The sequence below is a fragment of the Meleagris gallopavo genome, chromosome 1 (genome assembly GCF_905368555.1).
Source record: "Meleagris gallopavo chromosome 1, MGAL_WU_HG_1.1, whole genome shotgun sequence".
NCBI classification, from domain to species: Eukaryota; Metazoa; Chordata; class Aves; order Galliformes; family Phasianidae; genus Meleagris; species Meleagris gallopavo.
In genome coordinates, this window is record NC_139404.1 from 83,706,240 (window position 1) to 83,729,365 (window position 23,126).

General features: G+C 38.4%; 1 protein-coding gene across 28 annotated transcripts in view; it reads right to left on the minus strand.

Moving 5' to 3' along the window:
• Positions 1–22,552, minus strand: part of ABI3BP (ABI family member 3 binding protein) — a 131,164-nt gene extending 108,612 nt beyond the window's left edge. For 7 of the 28 annotated variants that reach the window (XM_010720245.4, XM_019619219.3, XM_010720196.4 and 4 more), the window contains exon 1: positions 22,321–22,547. In XM_010720245.4, the coding sequence (XP_010718547.2) occupies positions 22,321–22,399 (79 nt within the window). In that variant the 5' untranslated portion in view covers positions 22,400–22,547. Of the gene's footprint in view, positions 1–22,320 lie in introns of all 28 variants that reach the window. The other 21 variants (XM_085238629.1, XM_085238621.1, XM_085238601.1 and 18 more) reach the window with 8 other exon arrangements.
• Between the last annotated feature and the right edge of the window lie 574 nt (positions 22,553–23,126).

Sequence of the window (23,126 nt, forward strand, 5' to 3'; positions counted from 1 at the left end):
TTTGAATCAAATACTATAACATTTCCTTCCTTTTTAGACACAAATGTTTAACAAAGACTATCCTTTCATATATGCTTCCCTCTCTGCGGTAAGATACTATAAAACGGAATTTAGGTGAATACTTAATTTTAATAAATGTAATTTGCTATCAATCAGAGGGCAATAATCCTAAACATTGATGCCATGTAGCATACTTTACTAAGTATCATAATGATGTATATTAGATGACTTGGAAGTCTGTTGATGTTCCTTCCTGGTTTTTGTTGTTTGGAACCTTGTTGGTGTCCAAAGTTGCATGTCCCCAGTAGCTTCATATGGTGATCACAGAATCATAGAATCACCAAGGTTGAAAACGACTTACAAGATCATCCAGACCAACTGTCCAGCTAACACCATTAAGTTCTCATTAACCATGTTCCTCAACACAATGTCTAAACGTTCCTTAAACACCTCCAGGGTTGGTGACTCCACCAAATCCCTGGGCAGCCTATTCCAGCACCTGACCACTCTTTCAGAGAAGTAGTATTTCCTAACATGAATTACAACCTGAATTTCCCATGGTGTAACTTGAGGCCATTTCTTCTAGTCCTATCGGTAGTTATATGAGAAAAGAGGCCAACCCCCAGCTCACTACAACCTCCCTTCTGGTAGTCCTAGAGAGCAATAAGGTCTCCCTGAGCCTCTGCTCTTCCAGACTAAACGATTCCAGCTCCCTCAGCTGCTCCTCATAAGACTTGTGCTCCAGACCCCTCAGCAGCTTAGTCGCCCTTTTTTGGACACACTCCAGGACCTTAATGCCTTTTTTTGTAGTGAGGAGCCCAAAACTGAACACAGTACTCAAGGTGTGGCCTCAACAGAGCTGAGTACAGAGGAATTATCCCTTCCTTGCTCTTAGTTGGTTGCACTACTTCTGATACAATCCAAAATGCCATTGGTCTTGTTAGCCACATGGACACACTGCTGGCTCGTGTTCAGCTGAGGGTGGACAAACACCTCCAGATCCATTTCATCTACACAGTCTTCCAGCCTCTCTGCTTCAAGCCTGTAGCGTTGCCCAGGGTTTTCTGGCCAAAGTACAGGACCCAGCACTTTGTCTTGTTGAACTTCATCCCACTGGCCTCAGCCCAGTTATCCAGGTGTGCTTAACTTACTGAGGGTGTGCTCAGTCACCTCATCCAGGTCATCGATAAAGATACTGAACAGGACAGCCCCCAATATCAACTGCTTGGGAACACCACTCATGACTGGTTGCCAGCTAGATATAATACCCAGCTGTCCAGCCAGTTCTTTACTCAGAAAAGAGTGTACCTGTTCAAGCCACAGGCTGCCTGCTTTTTCTGTGGGAGACAGTGTCAAAGGCTTTGCTGAAATCTAGGTAGATTCTGTCAACAGAGTCAGAGTTGACAGTATTTAGGGAAAATCTTTCTTCCCATCTTCTTGGTGATGGTGATTTAGTTATGATCCTTGGTAGTTAGTTATCCTTGATATATGCCCTAATGGCTAACTATCTTCTGTTCCTTCTGTAAGTTTCTGGTTACTACTTTATTCCCCTTGCTGAAAGGGCTGTCTACAAGGTCACGTTTCTCCCACTTTCTTCCTTTGCTCTCAGATCCAAAGGGCAGCACAGGAGAAGGCAAATTCTTTAGCTGTATCTATTTGAAGGAAAATGGCTGTGCTAAACCAGTGACACAAGTACCGCACTTCAGATGACTATACTGAATTCCCTTCAACAAACTCTGGTAGCTACCAGAGGCTGACTAGTTGTTGGATGTGCACAGATGGAAGTAGTGCAACCACAGCCAGTGCTGACAAGTTTTGCTATCAGATGTCAGAACAGTACAGAACTACAAACTGAAAATTTCGGAAGAAATCCATGGTAATTTGTATGTTACTATACAAACAACTTCTACATGATGTTTTTCTCTTTTCTTCCTCTTTCTCTTTGCTGATGCATAGCATAAAGTTACTTTACAGATCAAAATAAAAAAGGAGGAAAAGCAAGAAATCTGATTGTTAATTTAAAGCAATTTCTTGTATTCCATCATACTGATCTTGAATCCTATTTTACAAAATCATTTAACAGCCCAAGTTGGAAGGGATCTTGAAAATCCTAATTTTTTTTGCTACCTGAATATTAGTCAACTCATATTAAATGACTCAAAGAGGGTCAGTGACCTACTTAGTCATTGGGTGGACCAGGGAACCTGCCAAGAAGCAGACCAGCCCTCATGTCTGCTGACAGCTTAGTCCTCTAATATCTTTCCAGAAGTTCTTACACTGTTCCAACTCTTCAATTTTGTGCCCACCTGTGTGCAATCTACTTAGAATCATGCTCTAAGAATACAAACACAGCAGACCACAAAGAAACCTTTTGTGAGGAATGCCCATTTAGTCACTTGTGATCAGTGAATTGCTGAGAGATTTGCACAGAGGCCATACAGCCAGCAGAGGGCTGGCTACAGGCATAATTGGCTTGACAGCAACCAGCTAGGTGAATGGGGATTATTCTTGCAAGCACATTAGCAGAACAGGTTTCAATTGTGCTGATCTTAAGGTACTTTAAACAAGTAACAGAAGTATTCTTGCTCTGAGTAATATCTCCATCTTGGCCACCACTCAGGTAAACAATCATGCTGTGGTAGGAATGAATTTGATTTTGAGAAAATACCCTTGATACATCCTGATATTAGAATACCTTCCTAACTTCCTCTCCCGCCTCGTCTCCCTGGTGAAAGAGTAGAATGTTAAACCAGATTCTCTCAAATTCCAGCACAAAGAGATTTTAAAAACATCTTGCAAACAGAAAAGAACACTTTCAGGCACAGAGCAAAGCAAGGTTGAATTTTTCTGACTTATATTCTGTTGTGACTGTTTTTGGCATGCATTATTGAAACTCTGGTGTTAAGTATTTGAATTTGTGGAGTAATTCAGCTTCAGGCCAACACTAAGTGGAAGATTCTGAGATCCACAGCTACATCTGAAATAGTCTTTCTCTTGCGGCTCACCAACAAAAATTCCACACTGATCTGCAAGTATTCTTTTCAACAAAATTCTATTGGTGGCCAAAAGCAATAAGACAAACAGCAAACAGCATAACTGAAGTAAAAGCACAACATTAACTACATCAAACCTCAAACACCTTGCACTGTTAGAGAGAACTACGTGAAAGGATGTTTCGCCTAAAAGAGGAATGACTCTTGAGACAGCCCAGTGAAAACTGCTATATCATAAGGAAACCAATCACTGGTAACTCTTCAAAAGGAAGAAAATAACTACAGATTGTTGGAAGAATCCAGCCAGGAGTACCAACAGTTTGGATAGATGGGTAAAAAAATAAAAGCAGTCATGAGTAGGCAGCAGGAGCTTATTTAATGCCTTTAAAATGCAAGAACAGCTAATGAAGATAATATATGAAATATTTAGCTGGACATTATTTGGATTTAGATTTAATGCCAATTATATGAAGTATTATCTTTTTCTCATATCTTTAATTAATAATGGAGTAACAGGGAAGGGGGAAGAATTCAGAAGCGCTGGTATCACATCATGCTCTTAGCAGATGGTTCTAACTTACAGCTCATATTTAGCTACAGGAAAAACAGAAAGCTCTAATTTTCAATTTCTACTTTCACAGCAAATGTCCAGACAAAGCCCTTTGGATATTATAGCATCCCATTAAGATATCTCAGTTGCGAAGTAGTTTGTAAAGGTAAAATAGTAACAGATTATTATTAGAAACAGATTTTAGTAATTCCACTGCTGCTTAAAAGCTGGTGAGAAGTTAGGAGATGAACACAGAACTGCATCACTGGGCTAGTTGCATTAAAATGGTATTTGTTGGTATTTGCTTAGTAATTCAGTGTTGGGGACAACAGTTTTTCCAACATATAAAAGCAATTAAAACTATCTAAGAGTTTTTTTCCACTCAAAAATTTGGTTTCAGCAACACAGAACTGAATACTTCAGAATTCTGTGTCCCATGAATACATTGCATCTTTACAGTACTGTTGGTAACAATAGCTGTGCAGTTAGCACAAAGCTAGCTAGTTTGATTTTCATCTGTTTCAATAAATGTGAGAGAAATCAGGTGATGAGGTGACTGGAATTTGAATTAACTGCCTCTTTTCTGTTTCTATCCCAAACAAAAATTGTACCTCGGCCACATCGAATAAACTGCTTTCAGCTGAAGAGCATTCTATTTCTCTCTCCAGCTTAAGAAGATACATCAACATCTGGCTGAAAATTCGTTGATTAAATAACTTAATTCATTAAGTAACTAACACATTCAGAAGTTAACCTAATGTGCCTATACAGTAACAAGCTTGAAGAATGAAGTACAAATGGAAATAGTAACTATTCTGTATTTTGAAATAATGTTATCTGGCGCATATATTTTGAGCCGTCTATTCACCTGCTTCACTAGCAAAAACAGTGGTGGGACAAGACAAGTGGTGAACTGAATGTGTTTGTGGCTTCTTGTGGACATATGCAATCTTGTTTTGCATTTTTATCTGCAGAGCTAAAAGCCATGAACTCTGCCCTACAAAAGGGTGAATACAGCTGTACTGTATTACAGCAAATTTGGCTTAATCATCAGAATTCCTTTTGCCTTACATTGAAGCTGTTTATTTTTCTCTATTTCAAAGATTTTAGAGAGCATGAATGAAAGACCTAGCGCTGCCTCCCCAAGTGCTAGATAAATGAAGCATGCCATAAGAAAATATATTAGCACCATCTATTTGTGAGAACCACCTCACTTATTACTTCCAAATTATTCACATTGCTTTTATTTTCCAAATCTGGTGCCATATGTACCACCAGCCAAGATCATAATGATAATCTAACAGCATGCAGCTTTTATTTTTGCTATTTTTTTTGTTTTTTTTTTTCTTTGGCTCCCAAACATGGAGAAATATTGGTTGTTTGGCTCAAAATCAAACATAGCTTAAAAAGGGAAAAGTTTAAAAATAGATATATTTCTTTGCAGTAGAATTAACAAGAGGCACTCCTAAGCCACAACCACAGAATGCTGTAATAACTTAGGATGGAAAGGACTTCAGCACCCCCTGCTCAAAGCAGACCTAATCAGATCAGGTTACCCAAGGCTATATCCAGCTGAGTCTTGAAGACCTCTAAGGACATAGTTTCCAAAATGTTTCTGGGCAACCTGCTCCAGTATTTACCACTTTTGCAGTAAGAATAATAGTAATAAATAAATCCTAATGTCTAGGTGGGATTTCCCATGTTCCAGCTTGTGCCCATTGCCTCCTGTCATACTGCTGTGCAAAGACAGTCTCGGTTTTTCTTTACGTCCTCTAGCCTCTAGTAGTTGTTGTACAACATTAAATCATCTTTCCCCTCACAGATTATATACAACATCATTGCTTCCAGAGACAAAATCCAAATTAATGATGAAAATGGGTGCCATATGGACCCTTAAAAAGAGTAGGAAATAATTTCTTGTTAAAAGCATAGTACATGGTTTTGTCTTTGCAAATTAAGTTCCCCAATGAAATGATGTTATTATATCAACACTGTACACTAGCTTAGCAGTACTTCAGAAAAAATATGAGTCAACACTCAGTACTTTAACTTTTCAAAACACACGTATGCAAATTTATTTGCAAAAGCAACCCAGCTCATGTGCTTTCAACTTTGGCTTGTAAGATCTCTCTGTTCAGGCAGATAAGAAAACAGATGAACAAAAGCAATGCTATTCTTACCTAAAAGCTACATTTATTGCACAAAGATGTACTGGGACATTTTGAGAGATGAGTCATGAAGAAGTTTCAACACTACAATTCTTGTTGAAGTCCTAACATTGTGTCAGTTTCTCCAGTCCCCAGTCAATTGGCTCTGTTCATTTCAGTGACATTCTGCTGGTTCAAGAAATAAATTGTGGAACAATTCTCACTTCCTTTTGAAATGCTACTTTTTTTGCTCACAGTGGCACAGTTTAATACAGAAATGACAGACATTTCCTATTTTAACTATGGTACTTAAAAGTAGGATAAATAAATCTTGTTATTTTAAGTATTATTATTATGGCTAATTTCTTTATTGGTAACTAAAAACTAGCAATCAATTCAGGTTTTTAAGTTGTGAAGGTGCAATAATTTATAAATAGGGAGAATGCAATTCAAAGCAAAACAAAACAAAAACCAACAATAAACAACAGCAACAAAAAGTCTTCTCTGAAGAAGGTTCCAGACAAATTCTGTCTAACTAGCTCTTGATATCTGGCAAATGGGGAGCTAAGAAGTTTCTGAAAAGGTAAGTGCTAAAGAGGAAGCCAGCTTTGATTAGTCAATAGAAAATACAGAATTGTAATTAAGTTTGTCTAGGAAATGTAGTAGAATAGGCTATAGCAAGATAACTTCAAATAGAAAAAAATATATATTCTAATATCACACTCCATTCTGCATTTTCTAGCTTCTCTTGTTGCTGAAACAATTTTTTCAGCTAGTACAACCACAGTACAAATGGTTGGTCCTTGTACTTATTCTCAGAAATTGCATTTAACGAGGAAGAAAGCATTCAGATTGGTTTTAAATATCTCCAGAGAAGGAGAATCTACAAGCTCTCTGGGCAGCATCTTCCAGAGCTCTATCACCCATACAGTAAAGAAGTTCATCCTTATGTTGCATGGAACTTCCTTATGTTCCAACTTCTGACCATTGCTCCCCTTGTTCTGTCACTGGGCACCCCTGATCAGAGCCGGGCCCCATTCACTTGACTCTCACCTACTACATCTACTCCCTAGATGTATCCAGACTTAAATCACAAAAGCGACTAAAAGCTGCAGACTTGTCAAGGAATGTGAACTTACATTCAGAGAGGGATACAGAGATCTAGAGTAGTACTTTCTGCTCCAGAATAAATTATGTTTCTTGAGGACAGTAACTCATTAGCTGCCTCAGACTTCCACTGGAAGAGATGTACTGTGAGGACCTAGTGTCAGCTCCAACACTCTCAGTGCCCTTTCTCATGTCAAATTACTGCGACTTCTTCTTTCAGTTAGAATATGTGTTTAGTTATGATAATGTTAATCTAAAACATGCGCTTTTTAACAGTGCAGAAGTAAAGGCAGGACTGTCAGCAATTTGAAGGTTAAATTTTTATAAATGTCATTTCTATAATCTGTTTTTGGGTCAATCATGCATTTCTTCAAATTTCCATTTCCATTATTTCACCGTCTCCTTACACATTTTAGTTTAAAGGCTCTTACACATTTTAGTTTAACATTAAATTTTATTGGACTAAGAACAGTAACTATCCTTGTTTTCAAGGTACAAAGCTGAAAAAAATCTGGATTTAAATTTGGGATCCCATGCCAGGGGCCCAGCCCCAGTGCTTTCACCCTGCAGCCCATTTCCCCTTATTTGTGAAAATCACATTGTAAATAAAACTTAAAAAAAAAAAAAGCACAAACATTTGTTTGAGAATAATCAAGTGTGTGCAGATCTGGTGGAAACAGAAATAAACTTCTGAAAAATTCATTAAACAGAGGCCTGACAACCTGTCTCTGACTTGTATGATACTGCTCAAACCTGGTCTAGTATTAAATGTTGGTGGCCCTGCCTGTGGCGAGAGATTGGAGATTCATGATCCTTGAGGTCCCTTCCAACCCAGGCCATTCTGCGCGATTCTGTAATTTTTCTCAATCTGTAAACTTATTTCTGCTCGAAGGTAAACTGTGTCTGCTAAACATTTAGCTTAAATAAAATTAATCATTGGACAATTTAACAGTTAAGGACAGAACAAAGCCTATCTACCGCTTTTAGTGGATAGCTCTCCCAGAACGTCCTTTATGTTGAACCATTTTCAACAGGCATTATTTAGAATCAGTAGCATAAAGACCACAAAAGATCTTTAGTTATCCGTGGAAAAACAAACAAAACAAAATCTTCCACCTTTTTAATGAACCTCAAATCCTTATTTCAATTTGGATTCAATTTCAGGCACAAACTGGAACACAGGAAGTTCCATCTGAACATGAGAAAGTACTACTTTACTGTGAGAGTGACAGAGCACTGGAACGGGCTGTCCAGAGAGGTGGTGGAGTTTCCTTCTCTGGAGATATTCAACATCTTCCTGGATGCCCACCTGTGTGACCTGCTGTAGAGCACCTACTTCAGCAAGGGAGTTGGACTGGATGATATCCAGAGGTCCCTTCCAACCGCTACAATTCTGTGATTCCAGATCACTTATTCATATTGGGATAGAGCTTGATTTGGACTTCATAATATGATCTCCAGAGTACTGTTCCTCTGACTTTATTCTCAGAACTAGATGTTTGTTGTTGTTTTTTCCATACTGGCCTGGTGTGTCTTTTTCTGGGCTGATGCAACTCCACCTAGACAGAGCTGACGAGACAGTGCCTGCATCTTGCCCAAAAAAGCTGGTCTTTCCCATCTTGGCTCCTCTCCTGTCCAGGAAAATGGGTCCAAGGCATCTCCACCCAGGCTAGGCTATGAAGAAAACTGCATCTTTGCCAAAGAACCCGACAGATTCTGCATAAACTCAACAAGAAATGCAGAAGACTGTTGGGAGGAAGGAAAGGCTCCCAGCTGTTCTAGATCTAACTCCTTTTTAAGCCTCCAAGAACACTAGCTAATGTAAATTCTAAAAATATATCCATTTTTTGGATATGACTGCATATAAAGTAGTTATTTAGAGCCAGTCGGATAAATAAAAACATGGGCTTTCTATAACAACTCCTTCATAGGGAAAGCTCAGCATGATATTATGAGCTTAAGTAGGTGAGGGATTCAAATACTATTGGTCTCACCCTGCCATAAATTAGAAACAAAATGATAATAACAAGCATATAAAAAACTGTGGACCTTAGTGAAGCAGACTCCTTAACACCTGCTCCTTGGTGGGATGTGCTTAGCACTACCACTGGCATCACCTATTCACTGGCAGGCAGTGTTTACCATTACTATTCCCTTAATCCACTCTTCATCTAAAAACAAACAAACAAACAAACAAACAAAAAAAAAACTCAATGCATTTTTGAAGAATAAAAACCCAAGGCTTAATGAAAACTTAATGAAAAGTATTTGAAGCTGCGACTGCATTTTCTTCTAGGAAAAGAGTGAAAAGATGATATCCCACTTTGCAACCCATGTTGTTATTCATTAGTAAATGTACTGTTAATCTGCTATGTGGATTGACATAAAAATCATAGAATCACTCAGGTCACAAAAGACCTTAAAGATCATCAAGTCCAACCACAACCTAACCATGCTACCCTAACACTAACAACCCACCTCTAAATCATGTCCCTGAGCACCACATCCAAACGGTTTTTAAACACATCCAGGGATGGTGACTCAACCACCTCTCTCGGGAGCCTATTCCAGTGCTTAACCACCCTTTCTGTAAAGAAGTGTTTCCTGATATCCAACCTAAACTTACCCTGGCACAACTTGAGGCCATTTCCCCTTGTCCCCTGTCACCAGTGAGAAGAGACCAGCCCCACTCTCACTGTAAGCACCTTTCAGATATTGGAAGAGAGCAATAACGTCTCCCTTCAGCCTCCTTTTCCCCAGACTAAACAGCCCCAGTTCCTTCAGTCACTCCTCGTAGGATGTACTCTCCAAGCCCTTCACAAGCCTTGTTGCCCTTCTTTGGACCTGCTCCAGCACCTCAGTGTCCTTTCTGTACTGAAGTGCCCAAAACTGAACACAGTACTTGAGGTGAGGCCTCACCAGTGCAGAGTACAGAGGCAGGATGACTTCCCTAGTCCTGCTCAGCACACCATTCCTGATACAAGGCAGGATGCCACTGGCCTTCTTGGCCACCTGGGCACACACTGCTGGCTCATATTCAGCTGATTGTCCATCAGCACGCCAATCAGATACATGTGCTCAGATTGCAGTGAGGTTCCCACAGTGCAGCATTTGTTTTGAAATCTATTTCTTAGGTGTGATTACTGTGTATATCACAATACTTTTTTTTTTTTTTTTTTTAGTATGCACCTTTTAGGTTGATTTGCAGTGTGTTTATTCATTTGGGGATCTCTTAAAACACTTATGAAGCAATGGAGAAGAATTTTAAAAGGTATGTGAAATAACTGATAGGAAGTGTCTTTTCTATTGGCTTCTCATAGCTTTTTTTCATAGCTTAATTTTATCTCCTCATGCATCAGATTTTATTTTTTTTTTTAAGGGGCAAGAGGCTTAAAGTTAGAGGTTTTCAGACAGCTAGCAATGTTTGCAAACTATTCTAACAAAGTAAATTTAACAACAGTACATATTGTTAACACTCAAGACAAACTCAACTATGAGTCTCAGGATTGCTAACAAGGTATGCTTCCCAATTTTAAATCTGAAAACTTGCTAAGCAATCCTTTTATGCAGTGGTCTTTACTGGTCATCATGTCTAAGTGATCTCTTATCACTGATTAGGCAGTGCACAAAAACCCTTTTTAAACAGAGCACTGTAGTATGAATCTAGTATGACATTCTAAGTATGAACCTCAACTTGCACCAGGGGAAGTTCAGGTTGGAAGTTAAGAAATACTTCTCCAAGAGAGTGGTCAGGCTCTGGAATGGGCCGTCCAGGGAGGTGGTGGAGTCACCGTCCCTGGAGGTATACAAGAAACATTTAGATGTTGTACCGAGAGACATGGTTTGGTGAGAACTAGTGGTGATTGGTGGACATTTGGACTGCATGACCTTAGAGATCTTTTCCAACCTTGGTGATTCTGTGATTCTATGAGTCGACTTTACAAGATCCAGAAGTCAAAGACTAGAGTATATGACCCATGAAAAAAAGCCTGAGTAGCTTATTTCCTATCTCTCACATATAGATGTTGAAAATCCAGTAAAACATTATCTTCAGTAAATAGATAAGACTATTTACTGATAAAAAGAGAAGCACCAGGGAGAGGCAAGATCCCTCTTTCATGTAAGAACAGAAAAATGTCACACAACAATTGCTTGAGGAATAGCAGAAAAGAGCATCCAAGAGTTCAGCCTAAACTCAAGTACCTGAAACATATGGAACAAATGGTCAGATCTCAGCACATAGAGAACAAGGAGGAGATTCAGAAGAGCCAGCACAAATTTACCACGGCCAGATTGTGTCTGACCAATCCTGCTATCTTCTGTAATGTTATTACTGGCTTTGTGTGCAAGGTAGAAGTAGTGCATGTCATTTTCTTTGACTTAGCAAAGTTTTAGACACAACCTCCACAAGCATCATTGCAGCCAAACCGAAGAAGGGAAGGGTGCAAGGGTAGAATGTAAAGTGGATGGAAAACCGTGCTCAAAGACTAGTAGCCAGTGGTTAAAAGTCCAAAGCCCTCCCTTGATATTCTTTCTGGTTCTCCAGCAATTTCCACAGCAGTACCTAAATTAATTTCAGTGGATGAGAATGGTTTTTGATTTGTATACATTTAGCACAGAATTTGGGGTGGGCAAATAAAATAAGATGGGTTGCACATAACGATTGCTGCACTTCTGACAAATCTATGCATTCAGAAGGTTTGTTCCTCTGTTCAGTTTTAATATGCCAGTAAATACTCTTTTGCCTACCTCTTGAGAAACACAATCCAGTCAGTAGCCTTTGTCACAAGTTCTTAAAAGAACAAATAAAAGGTATCTAAAATCAGATATACATCAGCAGAAACAAGTTTTTCATTATAAAGTGATGTAATTATCTATTTCTATTAGAAACAGATAGAAAGAGAAAAGTACGATTTATCTGTTACATTGAAATTGTGTATCTACAGACCAGATCCATGGCAGCACAAGACATTTAACAATCCTTAAATATATGCAATTTTATAAAAAATATCCTTTCTACTTTAGTACTGTTTAATGGGACTTATTTTCTATTTATAAATTGCTCATTATGGTGTGCAAAGCTGAAATAAGCCTCTCTACAATTGCATGTAGCAAATGATGAAAACTGAAAGGTATCATACATTCTCAGAAGTCATAATGGCTTTTAAATTCCAACATTGCAATCATCACATGATCATGCTAAGCATCTGAATTCTCTGCTTGAATTCTCATAGTATGCAAGATACGCAGGACTTCAAATAATGAAAATATTAATAGCTTTGGATATGTAGTTGGCAATGGCATTTGCAATATTCTGTGTTTTAACATCGTAGTAAGTTCTCTATTTTTCAGAGGCAGGCAGCTGACAAAGCAATTAAATATCTGAAGCATGCGTCGTAAGTGTAGGTTTTGCTGTACATCAGATGCTAAACTCCAAAAGAGTTATAAAACTTTATCAGTTACCAAAAGCAATAATCAAATATTAAATGCTAGTAATGCTTTGAGGCCTGTAATCTGTTCTTCTCAATTCTATGAGCAAAGCTTTTAAAATTTATTTCCTTTTAATTGAGAAACTTCTAGACACATACATAATAGTAATAATGCACATGCTCAGAATTTCCAACAGAGCAGTGATAATAAAGTTAATAAAATGTTTTCACTTCTGCTCTGTGTCTCCAAATCAAACACTCTCACACATCATAGACACTAGCTGAATACAGCTAAGTCCTATAAGGACTGATTCCAAATGCATACTGTTTTTTCCAGATGGAAAATGTATCTCATCTTGCACCACTAGATGAGATGAATCTCAAGACTGATCATCTGAATTCTTGTTAAAAAAACAAAACACACAAAAAAACCCCCACACCAACAAATTAAGAAAGATCACAGGCAATTCTCTTCTACAGTTATGCATTCTGAGTTTGCAATGACAGGAAGGCTTCTGCAGCTCAAGAAAATGTTTCCAGAAAGAAGCACAGACTTTCTCTATGTTTTTGAGTGTAAGGACAGAAATCATTAATAAGAAAAATATTTATGATTTTTGGGGCAGAATATGGGCATATACATATATGCTCAGAACCATCAGCTGGGGAATTTGTGTACTATCGACTTTACATTTTTACTTGTATTTTACTCAGAAATGCATCCAATTGTTTGTGGCAAATTTATGCTATGTAGAAATTTATGTCTCTTTCATCACTGATCTTGAAACTCAGTGCAGAATAGATTACATTAATTCTCAAGAAATGTTCTCTTATTTAAGAGCTTATAAAATACATACATACTGTTTCATGACTTTACAGTGCAGAGGTTTTAAAATACAAGATGATCTATCCCACGACACTTTAGCTTGACTTCTGACAAATAGTTTAAACTCACGAAAGCAAATTTAAAAAAAAAGAACATAAAAACACCCACAAACCTAAAAAAAAGCCAGGCTGTAGGAAAAAAAAAAACAACAAACAAAAACAAATAAAGCAAGAAATATTCACAGTCCCTGAGATTTCTAAACTGAAACTGAGCATAACTAATAGCATCTATTTCCTCTGATTGAGCTTCTATAGTTTCTCCTCAGCCTTAACACTACGAATAACCTTTCCTGCCCTTTAAGTAACTACACTAATAGCATATGATGCTCATCACAAATTTCTGTAAGTATTTCCAAGTGAGAAGGGAGTACAATATCCATTATGTTATTTAGAAGCTTTGATCTCTAAGAACTCTTGCACTAACAACGTAATAGTGTTTTTTACCAACTGCTTTTTCAGCTGGAACTAAGCGGTACAGAAAGACTGATAAAAGCCTAGAAGATTAAAACAAATAGTTTTTATTGCAATATATTTACCAAAAGTGGCCTAGACAAGCCAGAAGAAATGCTGAAGGGAACACAGAATCTCAGGGGTTGGAAAGTACCTCAAGACATCTTTGAGTCCAACCCCCCTGCTAAAGCACAGTACAATAGGTCACACAGGTAGGCATCCAGACAGGTCTTCTCCACAGAATGAGACTCCAACACCTCTCTTGGCAACCTATTCCAGTGCTCTGTCACCTTTATCATAAAGAAGTTCTGCATGTTTGTATGGAGCTTCCTATGTTCAAGTTTTAGGCCATTACTCCTTGTCCTATCACTATGCACCACCGAAAAGAGCCTGGCCTCATCCATATGCCTCCCATATCCCTTTAGATATTTATAAACATTAATCAGGTTCTCTCCTTTAGTCTTCTTATCCAGAGGCTGAACAGACCTGGGTTACTCAGCCTTTCCCCATATGGAGGTGCTCCAGGCTTTTATCATCCTTGTCTCCCTTTGCTGGACTTCTTCCAGGAGATCCCTGTCTTTTTTGAACTGGGGAGCCCAGAACTGGACACAGTATTAGAAATGTGGCCTCATGATGGCAGAGTAGAAGGAAAGGATTACCTCCCTCAACCTGCTGACCATGCTCTTTTTAATGCATCCCAGGATACCATTGGCCTTCTTGGCCACAAGGGCACACTGCTGGCTCCTTGCCAGTAGGCTGCCCATCATCTACCTAAGACAGTTCTTAATCACCCTAAGAGAATACATGCTTCCTATACACAAATGAAGCCAATTCTCTAACCGTATAACACGCATGCGCAAGCATACACTGCTCTATAACTAAAGTACAGTGCCACTTAATCCACCCACCTCAGTGTTTGCGCGAGGCAGAGATAATGGAACTCAGCCAAATTTTCCTGGTCAAATAATAGTTTTCTTCCTTTTTTTGCATCCCACCACTCAAATTCTTATTAATTTTCAGACTATTGCACCCCTGCCTTTTATTTTCAGCATATGTTTGGACACGTTGTGCAGACACACTGAGATTTAAAAAGAAAACTGATAAGCAATATAGCCTGAAGTCTCACATTTTTTTCATTGTGCATCTTTCTTGTTCATGTACAAGCTTGAACTGTGGTAATGACAGAATCATTTCAAAGAAAAACAACATTTCAGTTTTACATATAACTTTACATATTCATTGTTGAACAAAGAATAACTCTGTGTGTTCTAAAATGTTTACAGAGTTATGCATCAAAGATAGAAAAATTAATGTGAATAATAAATGTAGAGTAGTGGCAAGGAGCTGACAAAAGGAGATTTTTTTTCCCCTCTGTTCAAGCTCAAAAATAACGTTATCCCACACACACTTCAGTACTCTAAAATTGGCCAAGCTCCCAAAGCATTAATTATGTAGATTCATACCAAGCACTCTGTGGCCATTTATAGATTTATGAACTGATGCCACAACTGGTTTTAAAGGGAGAGAATACTACAGCTTCTAACTGCTTCTCTGAATTATGCTTTTCCTGACCCAATTTCAAGAATAATATGAAACACTAGGAGTACACAAAAGCAGAAGTAACACTACAGATTCCCTCGCACTTTGAGAATCCACTTTGCCATTAGGTCTCTGGCTTGAATGAGGCCCTGCATGTCCAGTTCTTGCATATCTAGCACCTCCAGTAGCTAGCGTCCCAACTCTTTACCTGTGTTTTTTTCCAGTAACTCTGAAATAGTGAAGATTCTGAGTTGGCATTCCTACTGTAACCATCCTTATGTAACCTAGCTTGCATATCCTCTAATTTTGGTTACATCACTTTGGTTAGGCAATGAGCACAAAAACACTGATTTCTGGCGGCCAAAGTATGATCGCAACTTCATCAACAGTAGAAATTCAGCTGATGGTTCAAAAGCTTGACCTGTTGTTACTTTGCCGCATCTCACACTGATTTGCTCAAGTGGGAAGGCTTAGGGTTGATCTGGTCAAAGCGTAATGACATGATCAGTATGTTTTGAGGGACTGGTCTGGTCTTTGCCTACACAAAGGCTTGATTCTTGCCAGGAGTCATTTTTATGAACGCTGTCCTCAAAACAAACTAAGATAGATAATAATTTCCTAAAGCATACTCATAGAACATACATCTAGCCTATTTAACAGAATACCTAGTTTCTAAGCAATTACATTTGAACTAGGGTGTGCCAGGCAAGCTTGGGTAGCATCTGATCTGCTTCTGGCTGCCCTCCTTCACTACAGACTGGACTCTTTTCCTTACAGTATCCTGTTTAGAGCTACTGCCTTTTCAGAATACATATATCTGTCTTTCTTCATAGAAAGTGTAAAAAGACCCTGTTGCAGTCTATGCCAGGGAGCATCTCAGACCACCTCCTACAAAAAGACAAAGTTTGTAACATTCCACACCAGCAGATGTATTCAGTTCACCACCCCTTTCAAGTCTGCACTTGAATTTCCCCAAGGAAAAGAAATCCACTAGGACCTGCACAAACAGTTCTGACTGGCAGGTTACAGCTAGCCATTTGTTCCCCCTGGAGCAGACAGCTTTCTGTTTCCATATGCAATGTGTAGAACACACCTGGTAAGACCCAGGCTCCAAAGCATCAGACCCAGGGACTGTCCATAGCACCAGCTCTCAACAGATATGCAGACTGACGTGTGCATCCACTGTATCCACAGATGGGTCTGGCCAAACAGCAGCAGTATCTTCTAGCTTATAGACCCTCTTCAAGTGAGTCAAATAGATTGCATTATTCAAATGGTTAGATACAAAAGATGGCACGAAAAGTACACTGAAAAATAATAGTCTGAACGAGATACATGGGAATTCAAAAATCGAAGTAAAAAAGTGGAGGGTTGTACCGATCACCCAGCACTGAGATCATTTTAGAGGCTTTCAAATGTTCTGGAATTTAATCCTGGCAGAACCCACCCACATCTGTCACTGTCACATCACTGCCAGAGCCAGCATAAAAATGGAAATCTGGTATTACAGATTATCTTTGGACTTGGAAGTCTGACACTCAGCACCAAGTTTTGATATATTTTCATGCAATCTTAGAACAGAACTGTCTTTATGATAAGCTATCTTTGATTGAATGAACAGCTACAATGCTAGAATTCTTAAGGGTTGTTTTCACATTCAATAAAGGAGGAGACAAATTTGCCATGACATCTGTACTGACTGAAAACCCTAGTTATTTAGTTACACCAGATAAAGAATTCCTTTGGGATTTCTCAAATGATTTTATTGTCATGATGCATCATTAAACAAAACAGACCTACTTCACACAAACCTGTGAGTTCCTTATGAGTACATGCATCACTAGAAAGAAAATTTGGCAATCAAATTGATTCCACCATTTCTTATAGTGTAGTAGGGACTCTGAAACCTCGGTTCAGCAGGTTGTGACTTGGAGAATAAAGAGATGCAGTGGAATTTAAGCTTGCTTATCATTGCACATCATTATCCCTTTAAATAGAATACTACCACTCATTTTAAAAATAACCAAAGATCAAAACATTTGGCATTTCTCTTTCCAGACATTAAAATAAATAAAAGAAAATCAGTTGCTTTGTCCAAACAGATTCTTTTTCATTACAGTATACTTTCTGAAGGCTGAAGCATTGTGTATTTTGAAAAACAATCCCCACAATGTTTTGTAAACTGTGGGGAAAGAAACATATGAGAAGCACGTCTTTTCACTCTTCTTGAAATATTTTGACACAACATCTTCCTTATATGTTCAAATAAACACATTTCAATCTTTTTCCTACGTTACATTTTCTGTTCTTCTACCCTACAGCTACCAGAGGGGTGCTGTTTAGTTGCATGTGGCACAAAAGTTTAAAGATTAACTTGGCTGTTGTAGTACAGTGACTACGATGCATTGTAATAACTCAACGTTGTTTTAACTGCTTAACACCAGTAAGTAAAAACATATGCTGTTCAATCTCTGGTTAGGAAGAAGTATTACATAACATAGCACAGGCAACAAATTTAGCAGTAAATTAAATTAGCCCATTCCTTTCACAAATGTCAATGGTAAGTTTGGAATTGTAGTGTAAATACAGCGTTCTCGCAAAGGGATATCAGTTATACTTTCCATAACCACTAGCTAAGATTTGTTTTTATCTGCAATAGTTTCTAACATTTCTGTATACTTACCAAACAAAAAGATAACACAAAACTATTATTTTATCCACTTATCCCCACGGATGACAACTGCAGAAAAAAAGAAAGTTTTGGATCTGGTTTTCTCTGTGTAGGTCTGGAAGTCAGGATTTTTCACATGGTCCCGTGAGGCATCTCAAGTATATTCCTTTCCTCTTTAGAAGGCAGCAACAAGGAAAGAGGTGAATTAAGGTTTCCCTAGTGTTTCCTGGAAAGCAGAACAGGACAGGCCTGACTCCTGGAAAGTGGAAGAAGGATGAGCCTGAATTCCAGTCTACCTGATGACTAATTCAAATAGTAGGAAAGCCACAGAGGTCAGAAACACAGCAAAAGAAATAAATGAACAAGATTTCTTTTTTGAAAAAGTTTTAAAGTTAGAAGTTTATAGAAAGGGATCAACTCCAAATTCTTTTCAGCTCTAACAAAGGAAAACAGGACATGAAGATATACAAAAACTATCAGAAACAGATTATAGTGAAAAAGCGCAGTTCTATGCACATCTGTGTTGTAACTGGAAAGTCAACTGACGAAGTCAAAACCATGAAATGCTATTTTACCAAACACTAAGAACTTGTTCCACCACTGTTGCCTTAAACAACATCTGTATTGGGTCCAGCTGGAATGATACCAGTGAAACACAGTTTACAAGGCAGTACAGTCTTGTGGATTATGTCCTGTAACTTGTTTATTCTCGATTCTGTGGCTTTGCTTTTTTTCATCTCCCTCTCAAATTCAGGATGCTCTTCTTACTAATTCATCCTCTAAAGGTAAGGCTTTTTTTTTTGCATCAGTTCCTGTCTAGAAAGGCCACACTGTCTTCATCAGGGATGGAACATTAATGTTTCATGGAATCATAAAAATCAGAGAAAGTATGACAAATAATAACTCTGACACCTATGCACCACAACTGTTTCCTCCTATGAATCATTCACATCAGTAAAATATTCCGAGTATAACAGTGCTGAAGTGAAGCATTACACATTGGATAGCACTGGCTTAGTGGAAAAAAGAAGATATAACATCAAGTAAAAAATGCCCAAGTCTCTTTTCTTTCTGATGAAACAAAAAACTCTGGAAGCTAGGTATAGCTGAAGGAGCAGTGGCTCAAATACTTGACAAAAGAAGGTTCCTAAAGTACCAGCATTTCCTACTCTGAGGTTTTGTGACTCCACACATAGATAGCACTTGCGTGGACTACAGAACTTTTTCAGCAACTGAAAAACAAACATAATAGTAAAGAAGGTATTGCTTTTATGGCAAAACATAATTCCAAACAACTTTTTCTTTTCAATTAAACCTGTACTTACACCTGCAAAATCTTACAATAGCCAAGAGTCTGAACTGTGACACATTCTTATAACCAACTCATCATTTGTTCTTTGGTACAATAAATGTGATGAAGAATTACCAGACAAATAATGTTCATCTGTACTGAGGCCACTATAACATCAACAGAAATACACATAGGCCTGTTTTCTAAGTAAACAAAACTATAGAACATATAGAAGCATCATAAAGTTTCTGTAGGACATTGTGGCACTCACCCACAGCTGCACCAAGTGCAGGAAGGGAGGCTGCACAGCACAGAGCAGAGTGCAACAACCCTTCTACACAGTTGGCCGTGGTGGAGCTGATGTACACCAAGTACAGTTGGCCCCTAGGGCTACCAGGGCATGCTGCTGGATCACACTCAACTTGACAACAGCCAGAGCCCCCAGTTTCCTTTCTATAAGGTTTTTCTTCAGCCTCACATCCCCTGTTTGTGCACGGATCCGGGGTTGCCCAGTGCAGAACCCAGTGCCCAGGTGCAGAATCCAGCACTTGCTCTTGTTGACTTTCATGTGATTGGTGATTGCCCAGCCCTCTGAGTCAAAGTAGTTAAAATAATTTATTGGTAAAGAATATTTGAGAACAGCAACAACACTTCCTTTGTCATTCTACACAAATCAAGGTGAAAGCTTGATGAAAGCTAAAACACATATATTTGGTGTGATGAACCACACGTGTTCTAGCCTCCTGAACAGCACATCCACACAAAACTTCTGCAATAGTTCTGAAAGTCAATGACATCTGAAGGATGTATTGGCACTGTTCCTTTGCAGCTGTGGGAGGCAAGATGTTCTTTCCACCTTCTATCATGAAAAGGAAATCCCAGTCCACAAGACCAGCGATCTCCTGGAGAGGTGAATTGAGCACATGAATTCCAAAGCAATATTAAGAATGAAAAGAGAACTTGTTCATGAGCCTGTACATAATTACAAAGCAAAGAACTAGATTATTCTCCCTCAAGTTATCAAGTTGACTCCACTGGTCCCTGTGGAGCCTCAGTTAAGTAGCTTGTGACTTGAAGAGGAAAGGAGCTCAGTGGATTTTACAGAATACTACCACTCATTCTAACTACGTAAAGATCAAAATATACTCTTCGATTAGGAAAACATTCTCTATGTTCTGCCAAACAGAAGAGTGTTGTAGATAAAGACAGTTCTTTGCACATTTACAGACAACAGGTAAGTACTAACATAGTTGTTATTTTTCAACAGTCTAGTATAAATATTAATCTGTGATGCAGTTGAAAAAAAAAATAGGCTGATATTTTAACACTGCAATGGGAGAACCTTTAGAATCATAGAATCATAAAGTCGTTTGAGTTGGAAGAAACCCTTAAAGGTTGTCTAGTCCAACTCCCTTGCAATGAACAGGGATACCTACAGCTAGACCAAGTTGCTCAGAGCCCCTCAAGCCTTGCCTTCAATGTCCTCGAGGATGTGCCATGCACCACCTTTTTGGGCACTCTGTGGCAGTACCTCACCACCCTTTGAAGAACTATTGACATGAAATGAAGTTTCCACCTGCAGCTGTATGCATTTGGCAAGCAGAGCTTCACTTCTGCAATATTATTTTAGGACGGTAAAAAAAAAATTGTATCCCAGAATTAATCTTCCTCTGACTGCAGAGGATCAGTAGCTTTGTCTGAAATTCACAGTTACAGTAAATTTAAAGCAATCATTCTATGTTAGTGAGCAGAATATCAAGTGAAACTGTTTAAAATGACAAATACCAGAAATTTTTCTTCCTTCAGAACTGACAATACATAGAAGGTTCCTCTCTGCCCAGTGCAATTCTCTGCTATGAGAACTGCTACAATAGTTTACTTATAGAAGGCTTTCTGGATAAAGCTCATGTCTTGCAGTCCATCAACATGATTGAGAAGAGTATTATCAACTGCTCATAGTTCATTATTCCACATGAACAGTATGCAGAAAACTCCACATTGACTTCAGAGGATGAGTTTAAAAAGAAGTAGTAACTTTCAAAAGAGCACCACAAGAAAAAAAAAAAGAAGAAAAAACCTAAAAAAATAAAGGATGGGAGGGGCAGGAGCTTGAAAATCATAGAATCATAGAATGACCTGGGTTGAAAAGACCATGATGATCATCTAGTCTCAACCCCCCTGCTACGTGCAGGGTTGCCAGCCCTAGACCAGGCTGCCCATAGCCACATCCAGCCTCTCTTCTCCCCAGTCACCTCTCTTCTTCCCCAGATTTTTAGGTACCCCACCAGTGAATCAGAATCTCATAGGAAGCCCTAAAAGTGCTGATTTCTTACTGAATATTGTCATAAGGAACTAAACCACACCTTCCTTTTTTAACTGTTCCTGGTTGCAGCATATTGCAGATGTAAAATCCATTACAAAGCACAGTGCACTCAGGCAAGCACATCTACAAAGCAAAAGCAATACGTGCAGTACAGAAACAGTTGTGAAAGTGCTGCTTAATGCCAAAGTACTACAAAGTGCTTTACGATCTAGATACAAAAATATTTCATTTTATGCTAAGACTGTTCTTTCTGCTAGTTTCTACTAGTAATAAATACTAGTAAAAAGAGAACATTATATAGATTACATTAGCAAAGAAGATAAAGGATTCCTACCATCTAAGTAAAACTATTGTGCCTTCAGACTCCAGGAGAGAGGAATAGTTAAATATTCTCAAAGGTGTGGGGGAATGTATTTTTCTTGTGGAAAGAACAGTTTGAAATGTAATTGTTTTTAATAATCATGTTATTCTGTCTCAAAATGCATGCAATCTGATCTATAAAAGTAATTTCCTATCCAAATGTTAATGGTAGATAGAAATAGAAAGCATAAAAGTTATTTCAAGACAGAGCTGAAATCATCTGCCAGCAGCTTTCTTAAGTCACATTTTCTTTAAGATCCTACACCAGAAACATTCACAATGCTGTTCAAATCATGATAAATAGAGTTATACTGTTTCACGGTACTTGTCATAGAGTCACAAGATAAAATAAAAACATTTCTAATTGTTTTATTCAGGAGTTCTAAAGTAACTCTCTGGTGCTTGGACCTTGGATCCTGTTGGCTGATCTTCTTTTACCTTTTTAGTTATCTCAATCTTTCCAATCTTGTTGAAAGCAAATTTCCATGGAGAACACAGGCATTAGAAACAAACAAACAAAAAACCCCACAGCAGAAGAAAAACAAATGAAACCCCAGAAAGTTGTCATAGTTACTTGCCTCTGGGCAATTTCTGAGCACTTCCCAGGTTTACTGCAATATATCCACAGAAAAGGAGAAGGACCAATCTTGGCATCATGGTTACAAACCCAAGCTCGCACCGTGAATGATTCTGACAGATATCACACCAAAGTACTGCAGCTGCATTTAAGGGAACGGTTCTCTCTGTGACAAGAGGCAGCAACACTTTGACACAAGCGTAGTTCACACAGTGGGAGGAGACAGGATGACATCATTCACTCCCACTGGAAAAGGAGAATTAGCTGTGGAAAAAAAAAAAAAAAAAGGATTATCAGGCTCCCCCTACGATCATCATGTGCCTTTTTTTTTTTTTTTCACAGGGTCCTTCCACCTCATAGGATAGACTCTTGACTGATCACTTAAATTTCACACAAATAAAATCAGATCCTTCAAAACCTCTATTAACTGAAAACTGTTCCGTGAAATATTTTCACTGCTTTATCCAAGAAAACTGGACTTATTCTGCAAAATTAGCATTCACGCTGCTTCGACATCTGCTCTTCTATTGAACTCAACATTTCTGCAATCTCAAGATTTTGCTTAGGATTTCTAGACTTGGCTTTCCTTCATGCAAAATTAATACCACTTACGCTTGACTTGACATTATAAATAGGCAAGATAAATATTTATTCAGTGAAAGATTTGTGTTTTCAAAACTAAACACTTTTTTTTTTTTATACATGATTTTGTCACTTTAAAAGCAATTTATATTTTCCGCTTTGTACAAGGCTGTTGAGTCACTGGGAACAACACTCAGTAAAAGCAAAAAGGCAATGCATCTTCCA